Source organism: Henningerozyma blattae, chromosome 7 (assembly GCF_000315915.1).
Source record: "Henningerozyma blattae CBS 6284 chromosome 7, complete genome".
Taxonomy (NCBI): Eukaryota; Fungi; Ascomycota; class Saccharomycetes; order Saccharomycetales; family Saccharomycetaceae; genus Henningerozyma; species Henningerozyma blattae.
The window spans coordinates 1-24417 of record NC_020191.1 but is presented as its reverse complement, the minus strand read 5'-3'; the positions used below and the strand labels follow the sequence as shown (position 1 = coordinate 24417).

Here is a 24417-nt window from a genome sequence, read left to right as displayed (position 1 = left end):
TATTGATATATTATGGAATATATTTTATTTTGAGATATATTTTTAAATATGACTAAAATTTATATAAGTGAATTCAAGTTATCCGCGAACTAATTTATAGAGGATAACCATAAATTGTGTATTATATATATTTCTCCATTTAAAATAATGTTATACGTTAATGCAGAAAAGGATTTTTGTTATATTAGTTATTAAATTGATAATTGTCTTTAATAAAAATGGGTATAGCATCTAGAATCTATATGAACCTCCATTTCACTTTTTAATTCATTTAGCTCTGATTTAATTAATTGAGCCAATTGAGGAGTCAGTAAATTACAAGTAGCAACTTCAGGTTTACGGTCATATTCAAACTGACTATATGTTTCGAATAAAATTACATTTTGAGAAAAATCAACTTTAACTTTATGTTTTTCATTAATGGCTTTCATTTTAGAATCACTTGTAGGATTAATTTTTTGATCTTGTTTGTCAGCATGGACGGAATTTATCATAGAAGGAGTATTTGAAGTATTATACGTTGGTGCTCGTAAGCCCTTGAAAGACATAGAAATCGGCCTACTAATTTGTGTTTCTGGGAAGTATGCATTATTTTGTTGAAGGCTTTCTACATCATTATTCTCTGTGTCATTTTCAACGTCAGAAATTATATTTGGTTTCAATTGAGTTTTAGCGTTATCAGATGATTGACTAGGGAAAGTTTGAAATGGTTCTTGGATTGGATCATACGAAAAAGGATTGTGATTTACTTCTTCAGTAGAATTAATATTATTGCTATCTGGGTATTCATAAAAGTAATTTGGTGGAGGTTGTTCTGTATCTGAAATATCTTTATAAGAAGTAGTAGATATTGACACTTTTGAAGCGTTGGCATCATTACTTGATTCTTGCTTATTGCTATCCATTTTGCTAGACTTATCCCAATAATTAGAATCAATCGTTTGGCTCTTTTTTATATGTTGAGCTTCGTTCATTGTAGAATTATTTTTGGAAGAGTGAGGTTCTCTCGTCACAGGTTCCTCTAATACAATATTAATTTTTGAGTTATCAACGGGATCTAAAGTAAAATTCAAAGACTCAGCAAAATCAACGGTGTCACCAAAATTCATGGAATCACCAAAGTCAATTAGGTCTGCAAACTCCATAATATCAGACATCAATTCTGTATCAGCTTCTAAGCCTAATGGTTCAGAATGTAAGTTTAAGCCTTGAACCTGCTCATCACTTGATGTAAAAGAAAAGTTGCTTTCAACATTAGTACTGATATCTTGCAAATTTGAAATATTATTTCTTTGAGAAGGTTGAGAAAATTGAGCTTCACCAGTAAATAAAGATCCAGTACTTTCATTCATTCCGGAGAAATTTGATGAAGTATCTGCATTTTCGAACTTTCCACTTTTCAAAATGCTGCTGGCTGGAGATTTAGTCAAGTCAGGCGTGGAAAGGACAATTGAAGTAGGCTCAGTTACAATCATGCCTTCATTTTGATTTTTAAGTGAGTAATTATCACTTGATTTTCTATAGGAAGCAATGGAATTTCTATTATTACTTTTAATGGATCTTGTTCTTTCTAAGGAGATAATTGATTCAACTTCTTGTTCGTCTAATGTTTTAGGGAATAAAGATTCACCATAATCAGCTCTTGGTTGAAAGGGATTTTGAGGTTTTTGGAAAAAATCATCATCAGTGATCGATACGTTCTTAAATGATTGAGCGTTTTGCTGACCAAGGGGACGTTCAAATAATCCCTTACTTTGTGATGTACTCCTATTGGTATTTTTAGTCGCAATTATATTATGCTGATCACTGGGAGAATTAATTAACTGGTCATAAGATTTTGCTTTTTTATTATTAGTGGTACTTCCTTCAATTATTAATTCGGGAATGTTTGGATGATATGTGATAGGAACTGTATTTACTTCAACATCTGAGGAGGTAGTTTTAAAAGATATCTGGTTGTCAGTATCATTATCTTCATCGAATGATTGATTTTTCTTCATTGCTAAATCAAAGGCTAATGGTGTAATGTTTCTCCGATTTGAAGTGCCGTCCCTTTTAATAGGTGAGGATGAAGATGAGGAAGAAAGAGGAATAACATTATTAACATATGGGCTATTGCTAGTTGAGTTAGTCTTTGCAGAAGAAATTTTGGGAATTGTATTTACATTTGCGTTTGAAGCTGTTCGAGATCTAGTTATATGTGTGCTGCTTATTATGCTATTTGCAGCACTTGTATTATTAGAAGCAATAGTTTCGTCATTATTTTTCTTAGCGTTATTTTTCTTAGCGTTATTATGAGATTGTTGTTGATTTTGGTGGTTAGAATGATATATTCTCTTTGCTTGACTTGAGTCATTTGAGGACTCCCTGTTTCTCCTGAAAGAACTAAATATGCTATTGCTGCTGTGCGATTTTTTCTGTAGTTTTTCTGGGGTAGACGTATTAGAGTTTAATGAAGTTTGTGAAACTGAAAATGTTGAAGATGTGGGTAAAGAATGATTGGAATTGTATTGTTGTTTTTGATTATGGCTTACAGTTGGAATGTCATTTTGGGATGGCTTTTTCTTCAAAAATGAAAAAAGACCTTTCTTTTTCCTTGAAGAGGAAGGTGTTGTATTCAAAGTTGAGGTTGTGGAAATACTCCCATTTCTTGTTCTATTTTTGTTGGGTGTTTTCTTTGAATCTGAAACTTTTAAGGGTGTTGTAGCTGGTGTTGGAATTGGTGAGTTCAAATGTCTATTCAATTGCTGGTTAGAATCAGTTGAAGTTGAACGTTCTTCAGAACTATAATTAATATTACTACTGCCTTGATTATTATAAATATTTGAGTTATCACACTGACTTGGAGTGGCTGAAGAAGATTTAGAAGAAAGTTTCAAATCTAGGTACCTGTTTGGAGAAGACGAGTATGAGGAGATAGCAGTTGCATTACCAATAGGTGCAGTAGTTATTGGAACTGCGACAGGTGAATGAGATCTGCTTAAAGGGTTCAAATACAGTTCTGATTCAAATGAAGGTTGGTTATTGTTATTGTTAGAGAGTAAGTTATTCGAAAACAGTTTACTAGGTGAATGAATCCTAGCAATAACAGCAGCTTTCGGAGGCTCCACTCTAGGAGTTGTAAGGAAATCGGGTTGTTCAAGGCTTGCTATTGGGAAATTTGAAGATGGTATGGGAACTTGAATTTTATGAAGGCCGTCAATGTCCAAAAGATTTGGAGATGTTGAATTATTTTTGCTACTATTTCTATAGATGTTTGAACCAAAATTATCTACTTGTACTTCTTCATATGCAGGTAGATTTAAAAATTCTTTACTATAGCCATCTTCAACATCTTCATCTTCTTCAATAATGGAGGTATCTAATAGCATACTATTTCTCATTTTTTGATCAGCAATCTTAGACTTTTCGTTTAAAAGGTTGCTTAGGGCACTTAAAGAAGGAGATGACGATATTTGGATTGTTTTTGTAGTATTTGGTTCTCTTAGAGTTGTTTGAGATGGAGAATTATTTTCACCGTCCTTATTAGTATGAGCAAGTTTTAAATTTGTTTGAGTTTGAATGGTATCTTTTTCATCATTAAATGCAGCGGTCAAATCTCTTTGAGATAGTTCTTCTAAGATCAGTGAATTTCTAAAATTTCTTGCATGATCTACTGTACTTAATGTATCTGAAGTATAGAAGGATGAGTCCAGAAACGAATTTTCCTCAGCCATCGTTCAAATATTCTTATGATAGGTACAAGCAATTATCGAGGTATATTCAGAAGCAAAAAAAAACCAAATGAATAAAAAATCTGGAAACAAAACAAATTTAATGGAATATTATATATATTCAACGATACTGTCCAATAATATTTTTTTTTTTCAATATTTTTTTTAGAATCTACGATGCGATGGGGTATCTATTTTTCTTGGTAATTAATGTTTGTATATACTTTACAACTGTAATAAATGTCCGTAGTTCGAGGTGTTATTCGATATAGAAAATGTATGAAACTTTTGTTCGTTGGGTTAAATATTTGAAAAGCAACTATCACAATAGAAACTAAAGATTTCAATATATCTATTTCTAAGGAATATTACGTTGAAAGTTAAAAAATAGACGATACACTTAGAATAGTAGAACAATGAGTATTCTAAGCGAAAAGTATAAGGATTGATAAACTTCAATAAAGTTGTTGCCAATGACTAGTAAAAAACCTCGCACTGACTGGTAGCAGTTCACGTTAATTATTATACCTTATTGGGTTGACCACGATTTGTGATTTCGGATCTATTGGTGAAGAACCCAAATAGTAGTTATGAGATCGTGGTTATGAGTTGTTCAATATTCTTTAGATTAACTTCTCGATATTTCATTCCTATGAGAGCCTAATTGCGGATGCATTTTCGTGACGCGTCGTGGATTTTTTATCCAAAATATCCTGTTTCGTACAAATTTTTACGCGTACGATTAACTTAATTCCGCGGACTTAAGAATTAAAAGAGCCTATTTCCAAACGCGTCAACTTGGACAGTAATTAAAATTCTGTAAGATATATAATATTTCTTATATATTAGTTAAGAAGTGGATATTAAATAATATATATATATTTATATATAAAATGTGATAAAATGTGATAAAATGTTGATAGGAAGTGTAATTAAAAATTAGTTGATATCATACTTTTTTAGAAGCATGACTATATTTAATTTTATATAATGAAATTTATTTTTATAAAGAAATATTAATATGTAAATGCAAAAATTAAGGTGATTGTAGAAGGGTCATAAATATAGGGGAAAATAATAATAATAAAGGATGCAAGTTTGAAGTAATAGCTAATAATAATTGTTTCGAATGTGGAATAGAATAGTAGCAAATGTTTATATTGTCTAAGTATTAGTGGTGGGTTTCACATTATGATACATAGTTTTTTCGAATCTTTTTTATTTTGAAGGTTTGGCTGTGCTAAAGCTGTGGTTGAATTCAATCCAGACGTATTTTGATTTAATTGCTTAATGTTTCTATTTTTATTAGAATCATTTAAAGAATTTGAATCAAGTATATTTTTCCCATTCTTCAGTTGTGTTTCTTTGGTTCTATTCATCTCATTATCCCACGAAGATGATTTAATAGTTATATTGGGTTCATTTATTGGTTCTGATTTCGTCTTGGTTATTGAAGGATGTGAAGTTTCTTCTTTTAATCTAATTATTTTGTTTTTATAAAAATTTAATTGATCTTTATCAGAATAACTAGAGATTGTTGTCTTTGTATTTTGTTCCGGATCTGGAATTGGAAATTCTACATTTTGATTTTTTGTATCAATCTTCAAAACTGGATCAATTCCAAATTGTAAAATAGAATTAGCAAGATATGAATAAAGTCTTGACCAAGTTCTTTCCAATTCAAATGTGTATAAGGATCCAACACGATCCTGTAAAGTCTTTAAAAAAGCCACACCCAAGAGTTCGAAATAGGGGGTTTCAATACCAAAGATTCTAGAATGTCTCTTCCCTAAATTACTTAGATAACCTTCCATAGATTCTAAATTTTCTAAATTTAACATAGCATTATTCAAGACGCCTGCAAATGCGGAAGATTGATGTTTTAATGTGGGAAATAATTGTTCTAATTCAGGATCCATAGCAACAAGATTTTCATAGAATTGATGGCAAAATAATGATCCTGTGGTGAAAGTAGGGCCTCTTTTAATTGGGACATTTGAAAGTGGATCGTTAGAATCTAACTTATTATTCGATCTAGGAACATTATTTGTCATTAATTCTTCATCATCTGATTTATTTTGTAAAGTTGATCTCCGGGCATTTCTCTTTGGGTCACCGATCAGTTTATGATAATAATAAGAAAATGTATTTGGTGGAGTTTCTTCGCTTAACATTAAAGCCCAAGAATCGCGAAGTAGTTGAATTTCCCTTGGGTTTAATTGTAGTACTATTTTATATCTTATTCCATCAAAAGAAGTCGTTATATCAGTTATTTCTGATCTTGAAGTAATACTTTTTGAAGGGATGCTGTTAGGGATACTGTTATTAGTGATTTCATTGATTATTTCATTAGTTGTTTCATTAATATTATCATTATTAACAGCCGTAGAGATCAAATTTTTAATAACAATTTTCTTGGAATTCAATTTTTCATGGTCAAACGAAGAAGATTTAAGTGAAGTAAAATGTTCTAGCTCTTGAGAATTGGGAATCTTGGTACCTGAAAATGAAGTTGTATTATTTCCTTTTGATAGAATAGAATCTTGCATAGAAGATTGTTCTGTACTTTTTATTTTATGAATTTGACCATCATTTGTATTTGTAGGGTATGATATAGAATTTGAATTTGAAATTATTGAGTTATTAATTGAAACGGAAATTGAATTTGAACTTAAAGATGCTGTTATTGAATTTTGATTTGAATTCGAATTCGAATTCGAATTTTTTAAAGAAGATAATAAATGTTGGCGGGCATTAAAATTATCATTTAAAAAATTTGAAGGATCTGATGATAAATCGAAATTTTTCCAATCATTAGTATTCAAATAATTATAATGATTTTGATTTGATAAATGTTTATTATTTTTTGAATTTGTTGGTGAAGAATCTAAATCTAAGCAATCGAATGAACTTGAATGGTTTAAGTCAGGCTTTAATGATGGATTTTTCTTTGATTGAATATCAAAAACATTGGAGGGTCTTCTCTTGGTAACATAACCTTTTGTATGATTGTTTTCGAAAGGTAAAGAATTTGAATTTGAATTTGAACTTATAGAATGAAAACTACTGGTATCACTTGAATTTGATCTTTGATATGAAGAATTTTTTGGTCTTTGAAAAGAAGTTTTTTGTAAAGTCTTACCTAATAGGTTTGTATGGATGTTATTATTATATTGTGTATTTCTTTTGGATAAATAACTATAATTATAATTTGTCACAACATTCGGATTAGAATTATTTCTTAATATGGTGAAATTACTGTTATTATTATTGTTGTTGTTATTAGTATAGTTATTGTTATTATAATTTATGAGATGATTATTAATGTTCATTTGATTTAGTTTATTTATCATGTCAACTTCCTCTTCATTATTATTATCATTATCGATATCATTGTTATAATCAGAAGAGTCCGAAGAATCTTCAACAAATGCTATTTGGGAAATATCTAAGGGACAATAAACGTTACTTAATGAATCGGTCATATGGCAGGTACGCTAGACGAGACGGAAGTCTGATGATGCGATGTAATATTCTCTTTTTTTATTATTATTTTTATTTTTTTTAAGTTATTTGATCAAATAGAGGATGTGTAGGTCTATAATATTTTAGATAAAAAGTCCAGTTTATCTTTTTAGTCTCAGCTATCTCAGATATTTTAAATTTCTTAGTCTCAAGACTCCAGATATATCAAAGATATGCTTAAATAAAATTTGAACGACCAACAATGAAAAATATCTTTTAACTAATTTTAAGTTAATTAAGAGTGATGGAGAAAAATAAAATTAAAATTAAAAATAAAAAAAAATATATATATAAATAAATCAAAGAAATCACCCTAGTCGGAGTTTGAGAAAGGGCCTAGGAGACTAAAAAAATATTGATATGATTAAAAATCCAGTACCAGATGAAACAACAGGAGTTCAAATAGGCAATATAAAGGAGAAAAAAATAGGAAAGCACCTATGCAAAGAAGAATATTGAACCATGATATATTTCCAAAGTTTTGTGAAGGTTTCAAAATCACACCAATCTTAACCATGAGTGTCTTTTTAGGAACGATGACTTAGTCAATATTAGGAAAAACTTATAAAAAAATAAAACCTTATATTGGCAAAAAAGTTTACGTCATCTAATGGCCGAGGAATGATATAAAGCCCAGAAGAAAAAAGCCTACCGTGTAAATTAAAATCCAGGAATGACCGATTAGTAATCATTTCTGGGCCGATTTTAGGACGGAAAAAATCATGCAGACTGGAAGTGGTGCGTCTGGAGACAAGCTCGCAGGGGGCAAGCTACGGGCCTATCTGGGAAATCTCAGCCGATTGGGGTATTTAATCCGGGATAGAATCTACGGAGAAATACCGGATAATCTTCTGGGGAAACTGCCTCGGTTTTTCCCTACCGAGATTTCCCGATACAGAAGGAAATCGCCACCATGCGACCTCATCTGAGAAACGGAAAAACATAACACGGAACAAAAAAAATCATTACGTCAGTCACGTGAAGATGATGTATGGAAAAGTTCACGTGATAATGCATCTTTTGTATGTAAAATCGTGTGAATTTGCATGTGGATTTGAGAGTTCCAGGAATAAAAAATAATCTGGAAATCTGGAAAAGTTTAAATTAAAGTTACTACAACCATTACTAGGTATGTTGGAAAGAGGTATGTTAAATTGTTCAATATTCATTGACAAAATATTCATTGCCCAATTTTTCCATTGTTAAACATTCTCGTATGTAATGTTCGGTCGATGTCGGCCGATCTAAACGTTTCTCGGCCGAAATGTTTGTCATTGAATATCACGTGTTGTGGCTAATGGTGCCACTAATTCATATTTTCTTTATAATTCACATGACCTTGCTTGTTGCTATTACTATTGCCATAGCATCACATCATTTTTTAATGCATCACCGTGTGATGGTAATTGTATCTTAAATTGCTAATAACTTGGCAGGCATGTGTATCTTTAAAAGCTTATGAACAGCATTCTCCAGCCTCTATTGAAAGATCTCTATGTCATCCCGTGTACACGAAATTGTATTCTACAATAATCTTACCCAGAGGCCACATTGCAGGTTTACTATATTCACGTCTTAGTTTACTTATTTATTCTTATATTTGTCCTTTCATTGGCCTATTGTCTTGTTGAACTACTCCAAGATTGAACGTTCAAATTGCATTTCTGTTCTCCTTTTTTACCATTTTCACTACTATTTTCACCACCTTTTTTTTTCTTCTTTTCGTCCATTCCGTGTTTGAAATTTCAGACATTAAGAAATGAAAAATCACAGAAATGCTCGTACCTCGATCCGTTTTCCGGGTGTCGTTACAATTCCCTTTATTTGCCGTTTCTCCTAATTTGTTTAGTCATCATTTCCACTATTTTTTAATTTGTTTTTATTCATGTTAATTTTCTTACAAATACAACTTTCTAATAATTTTAATTCTTCATAATTTGTAATTTAGATTCAGTTGTTCAAATTCCACATAATAATTGTGGTTGCAACTTCGTAGAATTTCTTGAAATTTACCTTTTTGGCTCACAATTCTATTCACGTACTGTTGGTTTAAACTTCATTTGTCTTCAGCCCTATATAAAATTTATCTAATATTAGGGATATATAATAACAAGTAACTAATAACAAAGATACTTCATAATTCTTAACTTTCGATTTACGTTCGCTTATTAAGAAAAAAAAAACTATTTCAATTCACAACTTTTATTCCTCCACTTTTCAAGAAACAAAACATGGCTTACAACTCTACGAAACCTGTTGAATTTAAAGAAAATACTGTCATTGTCATATTTGGTGCATCTGGGGATTTAGCCAAGAAAAAGACCTTCCCTGCTTTATTCGGTCTATTTAGAGAAGGTTACTTAAGTTCTACCACCAAAATTATTGGGTACGCAAGATCTAAACTGACTGATGCTAAGTTAAGAGCAAACATTGAGCCTCATTTGAATATTACTAAGGAATCCTTGGCAAGGAATCCAAACATAGTTAATGATTTTTTCCAATTGGTAAAATATGTTTCTGGTCCATATGATACAGAGGAAGGCTTCTTACAATTAAAAGAAGAAATTGATACTTTTAAAATTAAAAGAAATTTAAACAATTTGAATCAATTGTTTTATTTGGCTTTACCACCTGATGTTTTCTTGACTGTGGCTAAAAATATTAAGCATTTGATTTATGATCCACATGGTATTAATAGAATCATTGTCGAAAAACCTTTTGGTAAAGATTTGGAATCTGCAAGAGAATTACAAAAAAATTTGGCTCCTTTATTCAATGAAAGAGAGTTATATAGAATAGATCATTATCTGGGTAAAGAGTTGGTTAAAAATATCTTACAATTAAGATTCTCGAACACTTTCTTAAATGCTTCTTGGAATAAAGAAAATATTCAAAGTATTCAAATTTCTTTCAAAGAACCTTTTGGTACAGAAGGTAGAGGTGGTTATTTCGATTCCATTGGTATCATTAGAGATGTCATGCAAAACCATCTTTTACAAATATTAACTCTATTAACCATGGAAAGACCAATTTCTTTCGATCCTGAAGCTGTAAGAGATGAAAAAGTTAAAATCTTAAAGGAATTAGCCACTATTAATCAAAAAGATATCTTAATTGGTCAGTATGGTAAATCAACCGATGGTACAGATAAGCCTTCTTATTTAGATGATGAAACTGTTCCAAAGGGTTCTAAATGTATCACTTATGCTGCTTTAACTTTTAAAATTAGAAATGAAAGATGGGATGGTGTCCCAATTATTATGAGAGCTGGTAAGGCCTTAAATGAAGGGAAAGTAGAAATTAGAATACAATATAAACCTGTTCCTTCAGGAATCTTCTCAGATGTAGAAAGAAACGAATTAGTCATTAGAGTACAACCAGATGCAGCAGTTTATATGAAATTCAATGCCAAGAAGCCAGGTTTGTCAAATGATATGCAATTGACAGATTTAGATTTAACTTACTCAAATAGATTCAAAGATTTCTGGATCCCTGAAGCTTATGAAGTTTTAATTAGAGATGCTCTATTGGGTGATCATTCTCATTTCGTAAGAGATGATGAATTAGATGTAAGTTGGGGGTTATTCACGCCTTTGTTAGAGTATTTAGAAGGACCAAATGCCCCACAACCTGAAATTTATCCTTATGGTTCAAGAGGTCCAGCAGGTTTAAGGGCTTATTTAGAAAACCATGATTTTGTTTTCCATACAAAGGGTTCTTATAACTGGCCTGTAACAAGACCAGATGATGAAGTAAAGTGTCCTGCTCCAGTACCAACTCCAATGACAGGAATTGATGAAAATGATAGCAACTGAAGGTTTGTGACACCAAAACTCTAATCATCTTTCTTTGCCAAAAGTTTGATTGATTACTCTCTACATAACTTATGATTCAAGATTTTTTTGTTTTAACATGACTTCTATTTTAAATTCTATATATCTTCATATATGCTACGTATTTCACAAGATTACTTTTTTTTTAGAAAGATTACTGCTTAAATATTCTGACTATGGCTTCTTAAAAATGCGGTCAAATTCCAAAATATCACAGACCTTTTAAGGTATATATAGAGTATGTGGTTTGGGCCAAGTATTTTGTCTCAATTATTGATTCACTCTAAAAACAATACTGTATCTTTTTGTACCCCATTCAAATATCTTTTGAAATTATGGAATAAAAATCAGTTGAATGGGCCTAGAGATTGGAAGTTATTCTTAAGAAACGTTGGTTCAGCATACAAGGGCTACGCTTTTAAAGTAAATAACTAGATGAAAGGATTTTAATTTAAAATTTAAATAATTAAAAGTTCATCTTAATTTTGTTACCTATTACCCACTACTAAAAAAATATTATTTTTGAGCAGGGTCGTGATTTTAATTATTAGATTTTAACAACCCATAGTAAATTTACCTTCACAAATATGATTATCTTTTTAATTTTGTTGTTTTTAAAAAATGAATTAACCCTAAAATTATTTATTGCACAATTATTAACCTTGTATTATATTACCAAAACTGTTTTATGTCGGTGACTATTTGTTCTACATATTTAAAACTCGAGAATTACTAATAAAAAAATGTATTTATTTACTGGTACATTCAAATTTTTATAAAGTATAGGTCTAAAATTTGTTCATTTATCAAATATTACTCTTATATATTTAGGATTCTAAAATTTATTAAGATTTTTAAGTGATGAAGATGGTAGGGTATTGTTTTGTGCTTGAATATTTCCTCTGGTCCTGTAAAAAAATAATAAAAACTAAGAACACTATTCAGTAATAAATTTTAATATTAGATTCCAATAGAAATTTAATAAATACTGTCATAAAGCTTCCTTAAGTTTTGTTGAGTTTATCTTGTAAACTTAATGGCTGATGATGAGTTTATCAATATTTTGTCCCTCTTGTGATTAATAAAAATAAGTAAACAGTATAATGCCAAATATAATAAGGATATATTCGTAGTAATTATCATTTATGTTAATTACTTTTATAAATCTTCATTGGTACTAATTGTAGTTGTTTGGGGTAATAAGTTAGAGGTTAGAGAATATATATTAGTGAATAGTTACAAGGAAAAATTTCTTACATAGACACAACAGCAATATAGATACAGTAGATATATTTATAAGATAAATTAGGGGTACACAGGATGAGATATGTATTCTGTGGAAATATATAATGGAATAAAGATGGTTAATTGGGATATTCAAGTATAATAATGCATCGGATAAATGCTGGTTAGAAGCACACGTAGTGCATATAACTTCATAATTGAAATAATATCCTAGTTGTTGTACACAGATTATGTAATGTAAATACAATAATATTTAAAGTATGGAAGCATTATCTCATTCATTTAGGGCTCGTGTACGAATGAATGGGATAGCTTCTTTTAAAATTGCTTAGTATTAATCCTGTGACATTTTTTATAAATTCATATTAATTATGTTCACAAAATAACCTTTTATACATGATTATGGGTCTTGAACAAATTTCCAATAAAGTTTATTTTTATAGGTAAATAATTCTTGTGAAATTATTTATTATTGGGCTATAATAAATACTACCATTATGGCTTAAAATGCAATTTTTTCAAGTATAAAAGGACTTGGTTTAAGTGAGGTTTGAATAGTATGAGTGTATATTGTAAGGGAATACGATAAATTTAGAAAATTTTTCTTGTACCCTTAATAGTTAAGAAATGTTTGAATGAAATTGATGATTATAGTAAAAAGCCCAATTTTTTAAGTAATGCGGTAAGAGTTCTACTTGGGGTGTCTTTATAAATATTACAAATTTTAAATATTTCTGTTAATTAAATGATAAATTTCTTTTTTCAAAGAAAAATTTAAAACAAAACATAAAAATTATTTCAAAAAATCAAAAATTCATAAAAACAAATTGATATGTGTATGCAAATTTATTATATTGTCCTATCTAAGCATAATACATGCTATATATATATGTCTAAATTATAAAAATTATTTGAATGGAAAAAATAGTAAAACGTTTATCGATATAAAGATACCTAGTTATTATTTTCCATTTTATTTTGTGTTACAATTGAACCAGAATTAACCATTTTAAGTTGATTTTTAATCTCAAATTCATTATAATTAATTGCAGTATTCATTATTTTAGTCTTAATGAATTCTTCAATATCTTCGAAAGTTTCAATTTTTTTCAATTTGACTTCTTCTAGTAATGTAGTTAAAAATTTAGGAATAATTGACATATCTTCATGGTGTGTAATTAGTGAATCGATAATCTCAATCCCTAAGAAATAATTTTCACCCCCAGCTTCTGCAAATCGCTGATCTGGCTCTCTTATTTTGCCATTAGTTAAATTTGAGGAAGTATTAGTACTAGATGGATGGCTACTTTCATTTGTTAGCGTAGTACCAGAAATATTTCGTTCATTAGAGAAATAAAGAATATTAGGTGCCATTACAGTAGAAAGGTTATGTATATCCATCTTAGAACCCATTTTATTTTCAAAATGCGAAAATGAAGCAGTCCAAAAAAGAAAAGAAAAAATTACTTCGAGAACATTTCTATTATATGTTGGTAAAATCGTATATGCTAATGCTAACAATCTTTGTTTTTCTGCCGAATCTTCTAACTTTGCAATACTAATCCAAATGTTATATAGAATTTTAGTCATAATTGGATCTGGTAAATCCCTCAAAAATTTCTTTAATAAAGCTGAAAGTTGGATAGCGTTACTAGTCGAGAGATCAGGAATATCATCTGGATAACTATCAATTAATTCTGTGATTTCCCTTAATTTACGAATATTACCATTCTTTCTAAACACACCTTCAACCGACATATCCTTTTGTCTCATGCAAGATATCAATTCATGGATAATAACAGGAATTCTAATTTTAGAAGGGCCTATACCTAAATCAGAATCAATACCCCATTTTGAACATACTACATTTAAAGGAGAACCAAACATTTTTTTAGGCTCAGGTTTTTTCGATTCAATGTTCATTGCGACTCTCATTTTGGACCAGAAATTTCCAGAATGGGCAGGCTTTTCATTATGATTTGAACATGTGCCAATATATTCATTAATATCAACTTCGTTAAATGATGATTTTAAATCTTGCTTTAATAAAGCAATACTGATTAATCTTAATAGATTCATATCTGCTTCATTCTTTTCTGCATAGTAAATACCACTTCTTCTCTGTGCTGGCTCACCATCATCATCATTATCGTCTTTTAATTTCTTAAAGTGAGCAAAAGCATTAGGCCTTAATTCCCGGGCTTGCTCTGCTGCAACAATTCTTGAGATATCATCCAAGGTTAATGACTTAGAGTTCCCAAAAACATTTTCATTTGCAGAAGGTGGCTGAAGCATAGCATCAGTTTCAATAATTAATTTCTGTTCTGTTAAATTAGAATCTTCTTGAACAATATTAGTTTCTGTCGTTTCAAGTACCACCGATTTTCTTGCTTGTTGTTTATCGTGAGCCATTGGGATACTTTCTCTTTGGGATTTTAATCTCTTGATATCATTTAATGTTCTAATATATGTTTGATGCATAGAGATCGCCTCACGCATTTGGTTTGGATATGTAGAGTTCACTCTATTCTTCATTTGTAATTCCATGACAGTTTTAGACTTCACTAAGGCAATCTTTAGTAAGTAAACTAATTGACCTAAGTTGGAGACGTACTTAAACCCAGGTAAAGATTCAGGGTCATTAATAGAACATTTAGAGCATAAGACTTTTTTTAATTTATTGTTGAAAGTTGCTTCTCCTAAATCACTTTTATCAATAACACTTCCACAAGAGTGGCATTGAAAGCAATGTAGATGCCATCTATTTTCTCCATACTGAATACATTCTTCTTGGATATACTCTGTACATTTAGAACATCCATCTGTTGATTTAATGGAAACTTTAATGTAATTAAATGGATTCGATTTGTATATTTCATTTTTTTCTACTTCTCGAAGGAATAATAATAATGGAGTATTTGAACCAATACTTTTATTCTTCAGAAGTGCACCAAATATACCATACCTCGTTAATAATTTTAGGAAATGAGCGACACTAGTAATCACAGACATAAACCCAGTCAATTCCATTTTATTTTTATCGAAATCAATATTTAATTTTCTTAACAATTGTAAATAAACCATTATTTTAGTTGATATTTTTTTTGGTAATTTACTACATCTATAATGAACATTATCCACACTTGAATAATTATTAGATTCCTCTAATTTCAATTCTTCATTTGTTTTAATTTTCTTCAGAGTCCCATTAAATGCATCAAATGGTTCAAGTGCCTTAAATAAGCATTCTATTTTTAAAACAAATAAAGCTGTGGCTTCGATACCTTTTATTTGATCGATAATAGTCAAGTATTGAAACATATCTGTAATTGTGGACGCGGTTTCTTCTTCGAAGCGATACATTACAGACCAAGTCTTACTTAATATTGAAGTAAACAATTTTATATTTTTCTGCATTTCATCACGGCTTTGTTCCAATTGAGCTGCTGTTTGAGAAGCTGATCTCTTAACGACTTGTTGTTGTGTGGACTTCATTTTTCTCGGATCAAAAGTAGTATTTGCATCCAAATCAGTATTTTCTTCATCTGACAAAGCTGTATTAGAGTGCTCCAACGTTTTAGAATCAAATTTACCATATTTAAATGCTGGAATAGACAAATTTTCAGCAGATAAGGTAACATGCCAGTATTTTTGTATCCCATAACATTCTGGATGCCAACAATGAATATCTTTACCCTTTGGAAATTCAATATATTGATCAGATATTGGGAAATCACAACCTTTACAACGCTTAGAGAAATATTTTAAGAAATGATATTTACAATATAATTTATCATCGTAAATAAAACATTTTTTTATACCACAAGGCTTCTTACAGATCGTACATGAAAAATGCTCTTCATCATATCTTCTATCGAAGGCCGTGTAATACAACCCACGTAATGGTTTATCACAAACATAACATAATAAGTTATGACGATAAAAATAATGATATTGGCAAAGCAAAATTGTTTTATCTGTCATTGGATCTTTGTAGGGGAAATATTTTTTCTTTAGCCAGGTTGAACAATCATGACATGAAAAACAATGTTCATGATAATAATTGCCTAAAGCTTTTAACACGCTTCCTCTTGATTTATCTTTATTTTTAGAATCAATTGGTAGATTACATTTTGCACATACTTTCATTTGTGATTTTGAAACCAATTCATTACTGTTAATTTTCGGGGTATTATCATCGGTATTACTTTTGGATATATCTTTATCCTTTTCTTGATTTGTATTGAATTTAGGTGATCTGCTCATATGTGATATTTTTGATTCATCAGTTATTGTTATAGTTGGACTATTAATCTTTTTTGGAGTATTTAATAGAGGTTTAACATGCACATTGTTTTTTTGGTTTTTAATATGAGGTTTCTGCTGTATTGGTAGATTGTTTTCAGATAATTTTATTGAAGGAACCGTATGGAAGGAAGTGTTATTTGTATATTTAGTTGACTTATTATTGTTACCAATGTTAATGTTAGTGTTACTAGTATTATTATTATTTAAAAATGTTTTTGAATTATTCAAAGGCAGCCTATTATGAATATTATTATGATGCGTTTTATTCGAATTAGTTGTTGTATTTAATTTATAATTATTTGAAGTTTGATTATGATTTACTTGTCCATGAGGAATATTATTATTGTTATTCATGTTATTATTATGGATAGTATTATAATAATTTATATTATTCGATCGAGGAATATTTGGATGTGGGTGATGAACATGAGCATTCGGTATAATTCGATCACCATTTGGAACAATTCTATTCAAAGAGTTTTTTGCATTTTTCTTGGGATTACTTTTCAAATTGAATTCAAGAGTATTATTAGATTGATTATTTGTATTAGGAAAATGGTTCATTGAATGAACATTATTATTTTTATTACCAACCATATTATTAGGATAATTTGAATAATTTTGAATATTTGGTTGCAATCTTTGATGTGTTGAATAAACTGGATAAGAATTTGGATTTGTCGGATTTATTTGATTTGGAATAGAATATTGTCCTTTTCGATCATTAAAATTGTTATTATTCGGTAATATATTAGGATTAATATTTTGAGTATTATTAAATGGATTTTTTGAATTATTATTTAGGTTGCTATTAGTAATCGGTTCAACTGAACCATTTGAGTCTAGAATTTTAGGGATTTTACTGTTCATTATTATCTCACTAGTGCTGTTATTAATAGTGGTAATAGTAGTAGTAGTAGTAGTAATAGTAGTGCTAGCAGTATTATTATTGTTATTGCTATTGTTTTTGTTATTGCTGTTGTTATTTAATATTTTTGAATGCGCCTGAGTATAATACGGATGGAGATTTTGATTTTGATGAGACATTTGGATCATACTCTTGGATTAATAGGTAATTGGATAAGAAACAGGAAAAAAAAAGCAGCAAATTAATGGACAAATTTAGAAGTAGATTTTTAATAGATATAGAAGATTTAAACTTTTGAATATCTTGCTTAAAATGTTGTTTGATAAGATTCTGGGATAAAAAGGTGTCAGAACAAAGGAAATAAATATAAATATATATGAATAATGACAAAAAGATGGTAATGTAAAATGTAAATGAATCGTGGATTAAAATGAAATCTTGAGTAAAACAAATAAAAAATGAAGCAAATAAAATGAACTTAAAAAATAAAAAAAGTAAATTAGAGCAAAATAATAATAATAATAATAATAATAATAATAATAATAATAATAATAATAGATAATTAGCAAATGGGAATGAACTAGTTTGGCAAGGAATTGAATAAACTGATGATAAAAAAGTAATTATAATAATGATACAATGAATGAGACTCTTTAAAAGAAAAAAACAGGAAAAAGAAAGTATTAATAAGATTACACCTATGAAACTTGGAAGAGAAACGAGTGCTGAGTCTATATCACTAAAAAAATATTAAAGAATTAAGCGCAATCAGCGATTGGAATGTAAATGAAAGCTCGAGCAGAAAGAAAAAAGGACAAAAAACTTATGCCTGAGTTCTAGTAGCACTGAAATTGTATGATTTTTGTAGCTCTTCAATTTAAATATTAGTTTCAGCTAGGATCACTGGTCTCTATTCCACTTGGTTGGAAATTTGATAAACTCGTAACTTTCAGACTATAACACACGTACGCTCGCTCACTCCACAGAAATTGGGAGAAAACTACTAGAATGAGTTCTTGAGATAGCACAATAGTCCAGCTTTGCACTTGCCAAGATACGTGTCTTTTAAGGCGTATCCCTGAGATCCAGAACCTTATTTAATGTTTGTTTTTTTATTTTTTTACTAAATTATACTCTCGCTTTGCATTGTTAATGAAAAACGTCCCAAGTGAAAAAATATCCAAATGCCAAAAATGTCGTCCATAACAACATTAGGGCTATTCCCCACGTGAACAAGGGTTATTCCAGACCCGGTGCTTCGTTTACCTCAAATGGAAATATAACCCTAACATTGCCTCACTACCTAAAATTCAAAAATGAAGATATTCGATGAAAAAGGAAATATAATTCCAAGATTAATTGCTATCTAGCCTGATTCGGATATGGAGAATTTATTATATTACTCGTCCGAAATAGGAAAAGGCAATTTATTTTTTTCCAGATTGATAATTACCGAGTTAGGAAAGAAGACAGTCTGTGAGTATATTTGGTGTTACAAAACGAAGTCAATTGAGAAATTATTATGTATAGTTTAATATGAAGTTATTTTGGTATATAGGTAGAATGATAATAAGGTTTAGAGTTTATTGGATGAGCAAAGAAGTCATGCTCAATATATGACGTGATTTAATTAACTAAATCTATTAGCTTTATGATTTTGTCCATATTCTTGACAGTAGCTGTTGAAACCCATGAATAGATAACCTAAGGCTGTAGTAAAACGGTTAACATGGTGCTCCACAATGACAGATTCTTTATCTTCTGTTATAGGTAGAGTTTGATACATGTTTAAAATATAGTTTAAGAGTCCTTTCAATACGATCATACTAGACCGCGAGTCTGCTTCTGTGTATGTTAGAACTAAGTAATCTTCCAGGAGCTTTGTCTTAGGATCTTGGCCAATGAGCTCCCAACTGGCAATGGAATCTGGGCTCATTTTATTATTACCGGAACAATCCATCCCAATCCCCTTCCCGCTTAACACGGGGGTTTTGAAATCTAATGTGTCTGAAATTAATTCCAGATAATAAGTTCCATTTGTTTCTATCATTAAAGTCATCATTGGACGAACAAATTGTGAACCACATCCACATTCTTGTAATTGATATTCAGGGAATCCTAGCCATATGTTAGAGCTGTACAAAGTTGGAATTGGTTCCGGGAAGGGAACAAATTGGGTTCCACTTTGTATCATCTTAAATGTGTTATCATTTTTATTAGATTTGGTTTCAAATTCTTTAAAACAAGTACCATCATCTAATGAACATTTTAAAATTTGTAATGGGAAAAAACCAGTTATGAAATGTATTGAGTTTTGTGATTCTGTTTCTATTTTTTTATTATTATCTAAATCTTCTTTAGTGAAAAAAGGTGTCCAATTTTCATTTAATAAAGTAGATCCTGGGTAATTAAATTGAATTATATTGGAAGATTTACGATGTGGAGAAAATGAATATACGTCATTTTGAGTATTTGAATTTTCACCATTATTCGTATTTACATTAAAGATAATAATAGGTTCTTCTTTACCATCATTATCTTGCTTTAGTATTAGCTTTATATCTTCTGAATTTATATTTGTCTTGGTATATGGAATAGTATAAGTGATTGGATAAATGACATAATATTCATCCAACAATTTTTGTTTTAAATTTGCAATTTCTTTATTTATTCTGTGATTTTCCTTTGTACAACTTCTAAATAATCCTGTTAAAGTTGAAAATAAATGACAATTTTCATGTGTGAAATTATTTTCAATTTGTTTCAATTGATAATCTAAATCTTCAGGTAGAGTCGAGTTAGATTTTGGAATTCGTTTATCCTTTAATTCTTTCCAGTTCTTATCAAACAGTTGCGAATGAATGATAATTGTATTGGAATTGGAATCCCCATTGGTGCCTAGATATGTTAGTCTACTGACTGTTAAATAGCATTGCTCTTCTTTCAACCAAATGCTGGAAGTTGAAGTTTTTTTCCAATCATTCTTCGAAAATTTTATATCATGATGATTTTGCGTTTCTTCGAAGGATAATAATTCTTCTTTAATATCTTTTATTGAGCTTTTTATATGATGAAAATGTTTGGAATAATAAATAAAATTGTCATAAATTTGTAGTTGTAGGTCATCAATATTATCAGTATGTGAGCTTTCAGATATATTTGAATATGGGATATAACTTTGCAAATCAAATCTGTTATAATTATTGTTAAGAATTTTCTTGGAAATTGCTGATCTTTCAAAATAAGATGTATCCATATTTTTATATCTTAAATAAAACGATAAATCAATATTTTTAAATTGAGTTTTTGAATTTGAAAATATATTAAATTTAGAGAATAAAAGTATAACTGGTAAAAATAAATTGATTAGAAAATTTATTAACTTGAAAAATAGATTTGAAATTGTGGTATGAAATAGATAAAGAAATATAATTGAAAAGATCAATAAATATTGCTGAAGTTTTTTGGGAATGCAGCTTAGAAGACTGCATAGTGGTTTCTTATTCTGTTTGAATAGGGTATTTTTAGCATGATTTGGTGATAAATTCATTGTAAAACGACTGTATCAATTTTTAAAAAAAATATGGAGTTATTGCAAATATCTTTTTAATTGTTTATTGGAAATATGTTTAATTTTATCCCCTTTTGTGAAGAAGACAAATACAATTCTTATAATTTTTATATACATAAGTATATATATATGAATAAATAAAAGACATAGCAAGATTATAATGCAAAGCTCCTCCACCTGCTGCATTTAAGAAAGTTTTTTTTGCGATGAGCTGATCATTTTTTCTACTAATTGCAAAAAGGAGTCTTCTTTTCTATACTAAAGATCAGGATATGTTATTGAAAAAGCTCATAATACCCATTTGCTAGATTACATCATGTAAATCTCTCCTGGTAGAAAACACTATCAAATGTACAATATTTTTACGAATTTAGCAACCATTACTCCTGTTTAGTTCTATTTTTCCTTTGCCTTTTCATTAAGGCTGTTATTTCACAGAGGAGAATAGTTGTCATTGTGTGAATCAAGAAATGTTTCACACTACAGCTCATATAATAGGAACATTCCCAGCATTTCCTAACAATCAATGGGAGGAATTAGAACCTGATAAGCTATTGTTTTGTTACAAATTTAGCTTAACAATTTACATGAATGGCAATATGTAATATTACGGGAATGTGATGATCATAGATGTTCTTTTTCTTTTGATTTTCATTGGTAGGCTAAATCGGAAAAATACTTTATTCGGCATTGTGGGAAGCTTTCTTTAATGAACACCCTCAGAAAATGAAGCGCCTCGTTTACTAAAAGGGAAATAAAAATTCACATATCTAGTACATTGTCAATAACTTATATATTTTTCTCTTTATTACATAAACATTTTCATTAACATGAACTATTAATATTTACCTATATCTTTTCAATATTTACTTTACAGAATTGAAGCATATCTTTATTTAGTTAGATGATACGTAAATCACTTAGAGTGTTGTCCCTTTCAACTAAGGCAAATATAATTCTCAATAGATCTGTAACTTTTTTAAGGACAAAAGTTTAATTATGGTATTCTTTCCGCCTGTATAGTTGAGTACAGTGCTAGATTATTAGAATTCTATCTTTTTAAGGAGGCTTTGCTATCAACAATACCTTATTTATATCGGCATTAAATTGTAGAAAAGGTTGGAGATCGGTTGTAAAGTGACATTGAAATATTACATTGTTGGAACATTTTTGCCTTATTAAAAATTGTTGGGGAAATTTTTTTCATAAGTTTTCATCGTATTTCTTCAAACTAAGGGTTGCAATATTACTATCTGATGTTCATATATTCCAAATGTATTATTCTTTTGGTACATACTTGAAAAATAGAGACAACTATATTAATATTGATTTTTAGCTAATTTACTGTAGTGATTTGTAACACAATATTTTGTAGTCCGGTTAGTTTAGCTTATATTTTGATAATTTTATTCAATATTAGAAAAAAAAATATAAAGTAAATATAGTCTATATAATACATAAACCTCTTATATCAAGTTAATTTTCCAGGTGCTTATTAAGACATTTTTACCAGATATTAAAAAGTAAAGACATTATAAATCAATACTTTCAAACTAAATAGCTTTTTAACCAATAAACTATACCGAATTCACATGCTATTACCTCTCAAATTACTTTTGATTCAATACTTAATAGTGAATTAGTATCCTTTTGCCTGTATTTCTAATTTAAGTTAATTAAATGCTTTATTTTATGGTATCTTACTGTGCTTGACACTACTATTAGTTGATGAATACTCTGTTAATATTTTGAGTTACGTATAGTTTCTGAAAAGTTAGATCAATTATTTTATTTACAATAGTATATTCCATATGTTAACTAGATTAGTATGTGATACTAGGGGAATTTTATATGAGTATATTCTAGATCACAGATTGTGGCCAGAAATAATGGAAGGGACTACCTGATATTAGATTCAGTAGTGTGACATGATTATTTGTAGTTTGTACAATTAACTATCATCAAAGATAGGTTTGTGTTCTATTATATAGCCAATTGTAGCTATTTTATATTAATCCCATAGTATATATTTGTGATTCAAATTCTAAGTAATCTTCAAATTTTAATATCAAAATGGTATAATAAATCGAAAAGGTATAATATTCTAATAATGAATATTTACAAAGGATATTTACAATTTTGAGATAAAATTACTTGTTGCAATCTTGATCTAACATTTGGGCTGAATTATAAGTTGATCATATGTTGAAGGTATATTTCTTTACATACTTGTACATATAATTATATAAACTTTAAGTTGTAGAAGAAGCTAATCATCCAACTATATTTATGGTTCGTATGCACATCACTAACTACAAAAAACCATATATTAGTGGCGATAAATGTCTTCCACTAAACTGAAACTATATTTACTAATCCAATTTTCTGTTACAGTGCCATTAGCACCAGTTATTTTGTTCTACATTCTCATTATTTATATGAGCATAATAATATCTAAATGCTATTATTGAATAGACAAATAGTAAATTAAATAAGTTAAGAATAAATTTAGAAATCAGGTAAGAAAGAAAATTAGCTCAGAATCAAGTCTATTGAGCGTCACACTATTACGTGCCTAATACTGGCTTAATATAACCCGTGTTTCTCGGGATATAAATAGAACCTGATTTTATAACCTCGTAGAACTTTATACAAACTATTGAGCTATGGGAGGACTGCTGAAAATAAATGCTAGTAAAGATATCAGGCTTTTAACGTAAACAAGTAATAATTACTGGTTTAAGAATAACAGAAGAGTAGGAGGTTTCTATAATATAAGACCACTATTAACAACAAGAATTATTCTCTAAATAATGTCGGACTCTAATATTAATACAGCTTATACCTCCGATAAATTATAACTACTTATTAATCAGAATTATTCCATAAATATGGAGTTATACTATGGACAGAAGGTATAGATATGTTAGGGTAAAAAGCAAGGTTAATAGAAGTAGGAGAAGTATTATTAGATTTGGTACTCATTTGTCAATAAAGTGTAAATTTTAATCGTATTTTTTTAAAATATAAAATATAAAATAACATACCATAAAATAAATCAACAGTAAAGGTAATCTTTTATACATTATTGAGTTAGTTAAAATTTTCACGAAGTCGTACATTCTATTTGATTTAGGTAGGTACACACCTGATAAAAGTTACATCCTTTTGAAATCACAAATTGAAGCAGAATTCATGAATTCATGAAAGGCGGTTAAAGTAAGATAAACGGATAATAAGATTCAACCAATAAACAACAGCATAGTAAAAGTGTAAAAGCATACATTATGTAGAAGAATTGCTTATATTTTAACATTAGAAAACGTATACGAACTACGAATGTTAGATGTCGAT

At 29.3% G+C, this 24417-nt stretch overlaps 5 protein-coding genes across 5 annotated transcripts; 1 reads left to right on the top strand and 4 right to left on the bottom strand.

Annotated features, from left to right (window-relative positions):
- Window positions 1–209: 209 nt before the first annotated feature.
- TBLA0G00150 (uncharacterized protein) lies at window positions 210–3716 on the bottom strand (the record flags this gene model as incomplete). The annotated part of the gene is made up of 1 exon (XM_004181437.1): window positions 210–3716. One exon carries the CDS (start codon window positions 3714–3716, stop codon window positions 210–212), a length of 3507 nt encoding a protein of 1168 aa, XP_004181485.1.
- A 1181-nt stretch (window positions 3717–4897) lies between these two features.
- TBLA0G00140 (globin) lies at window positions 4898–7198 on the bottom strand (the record flags this gene model as incomplete). Its single annotated transcript, XM_004181436.1, has 1 exon — window positions 4898–7198. The coding sequence occupies one exon, from the start codon at window positions 7196–7198 to the stop codon at window positions 4898–4900; it is 2301 nt and encodes a 766-aa protein (XP_004181484.1).
- Window positions 7199–9469: 2271 nt separating this feature from the next.
- ZWF1 (glucose-6-phosphate dehydrogenase) lies at window positions 9470–11053 on the top strand (the record flags this gene model as incomplete). Its single annotated transcript, XM_004181435.1, has 1 exon — window positions 9470–11053. The coding sequence occupies one exon, from the start codon at window positions 9470–9472 to the stop codon at window positions 11051–11053; it is 1584 nt and encodes a 527-aa protein (XP_004181483.1).
- Window positions 11054–13270: 2217 nt separating this feature from the next.
- Window positions 13271–17680, bottom strand: LRG1 (GTPase-activating protein LRG1; the record flags this gene model as incomplete). Its single annotated transcript, XM_004181434.1, has 1 exon — window positions 13271–17680. One exon carries the CDS (start codon window positions 17678–17680, stop codon window positions 13271–13273), a length of 4410 nt encoding a protein of 1469 aa, XP_004181482.1.
- Window positions 17681–19122: 1442 nt separating this feature from the next.
- On the bottom strand, window positions 19123–21042 carry TBLA0G00100 (uncharacterized protein; the record flags this gene model as incomplete). The annotated part of the gene is made up of 1 exon (XM_004181433.1): window positions 19123–21042. One exon carries the CDS (start codon window positions 21040–21042, stop codon window positions 19123–19125), a length of 1920 nt encoding a protein of 639 aa, XP_004181481.1.
- Between the last annotated feature and the right edge of the window lie 3375 nt (window positions 21043–24417).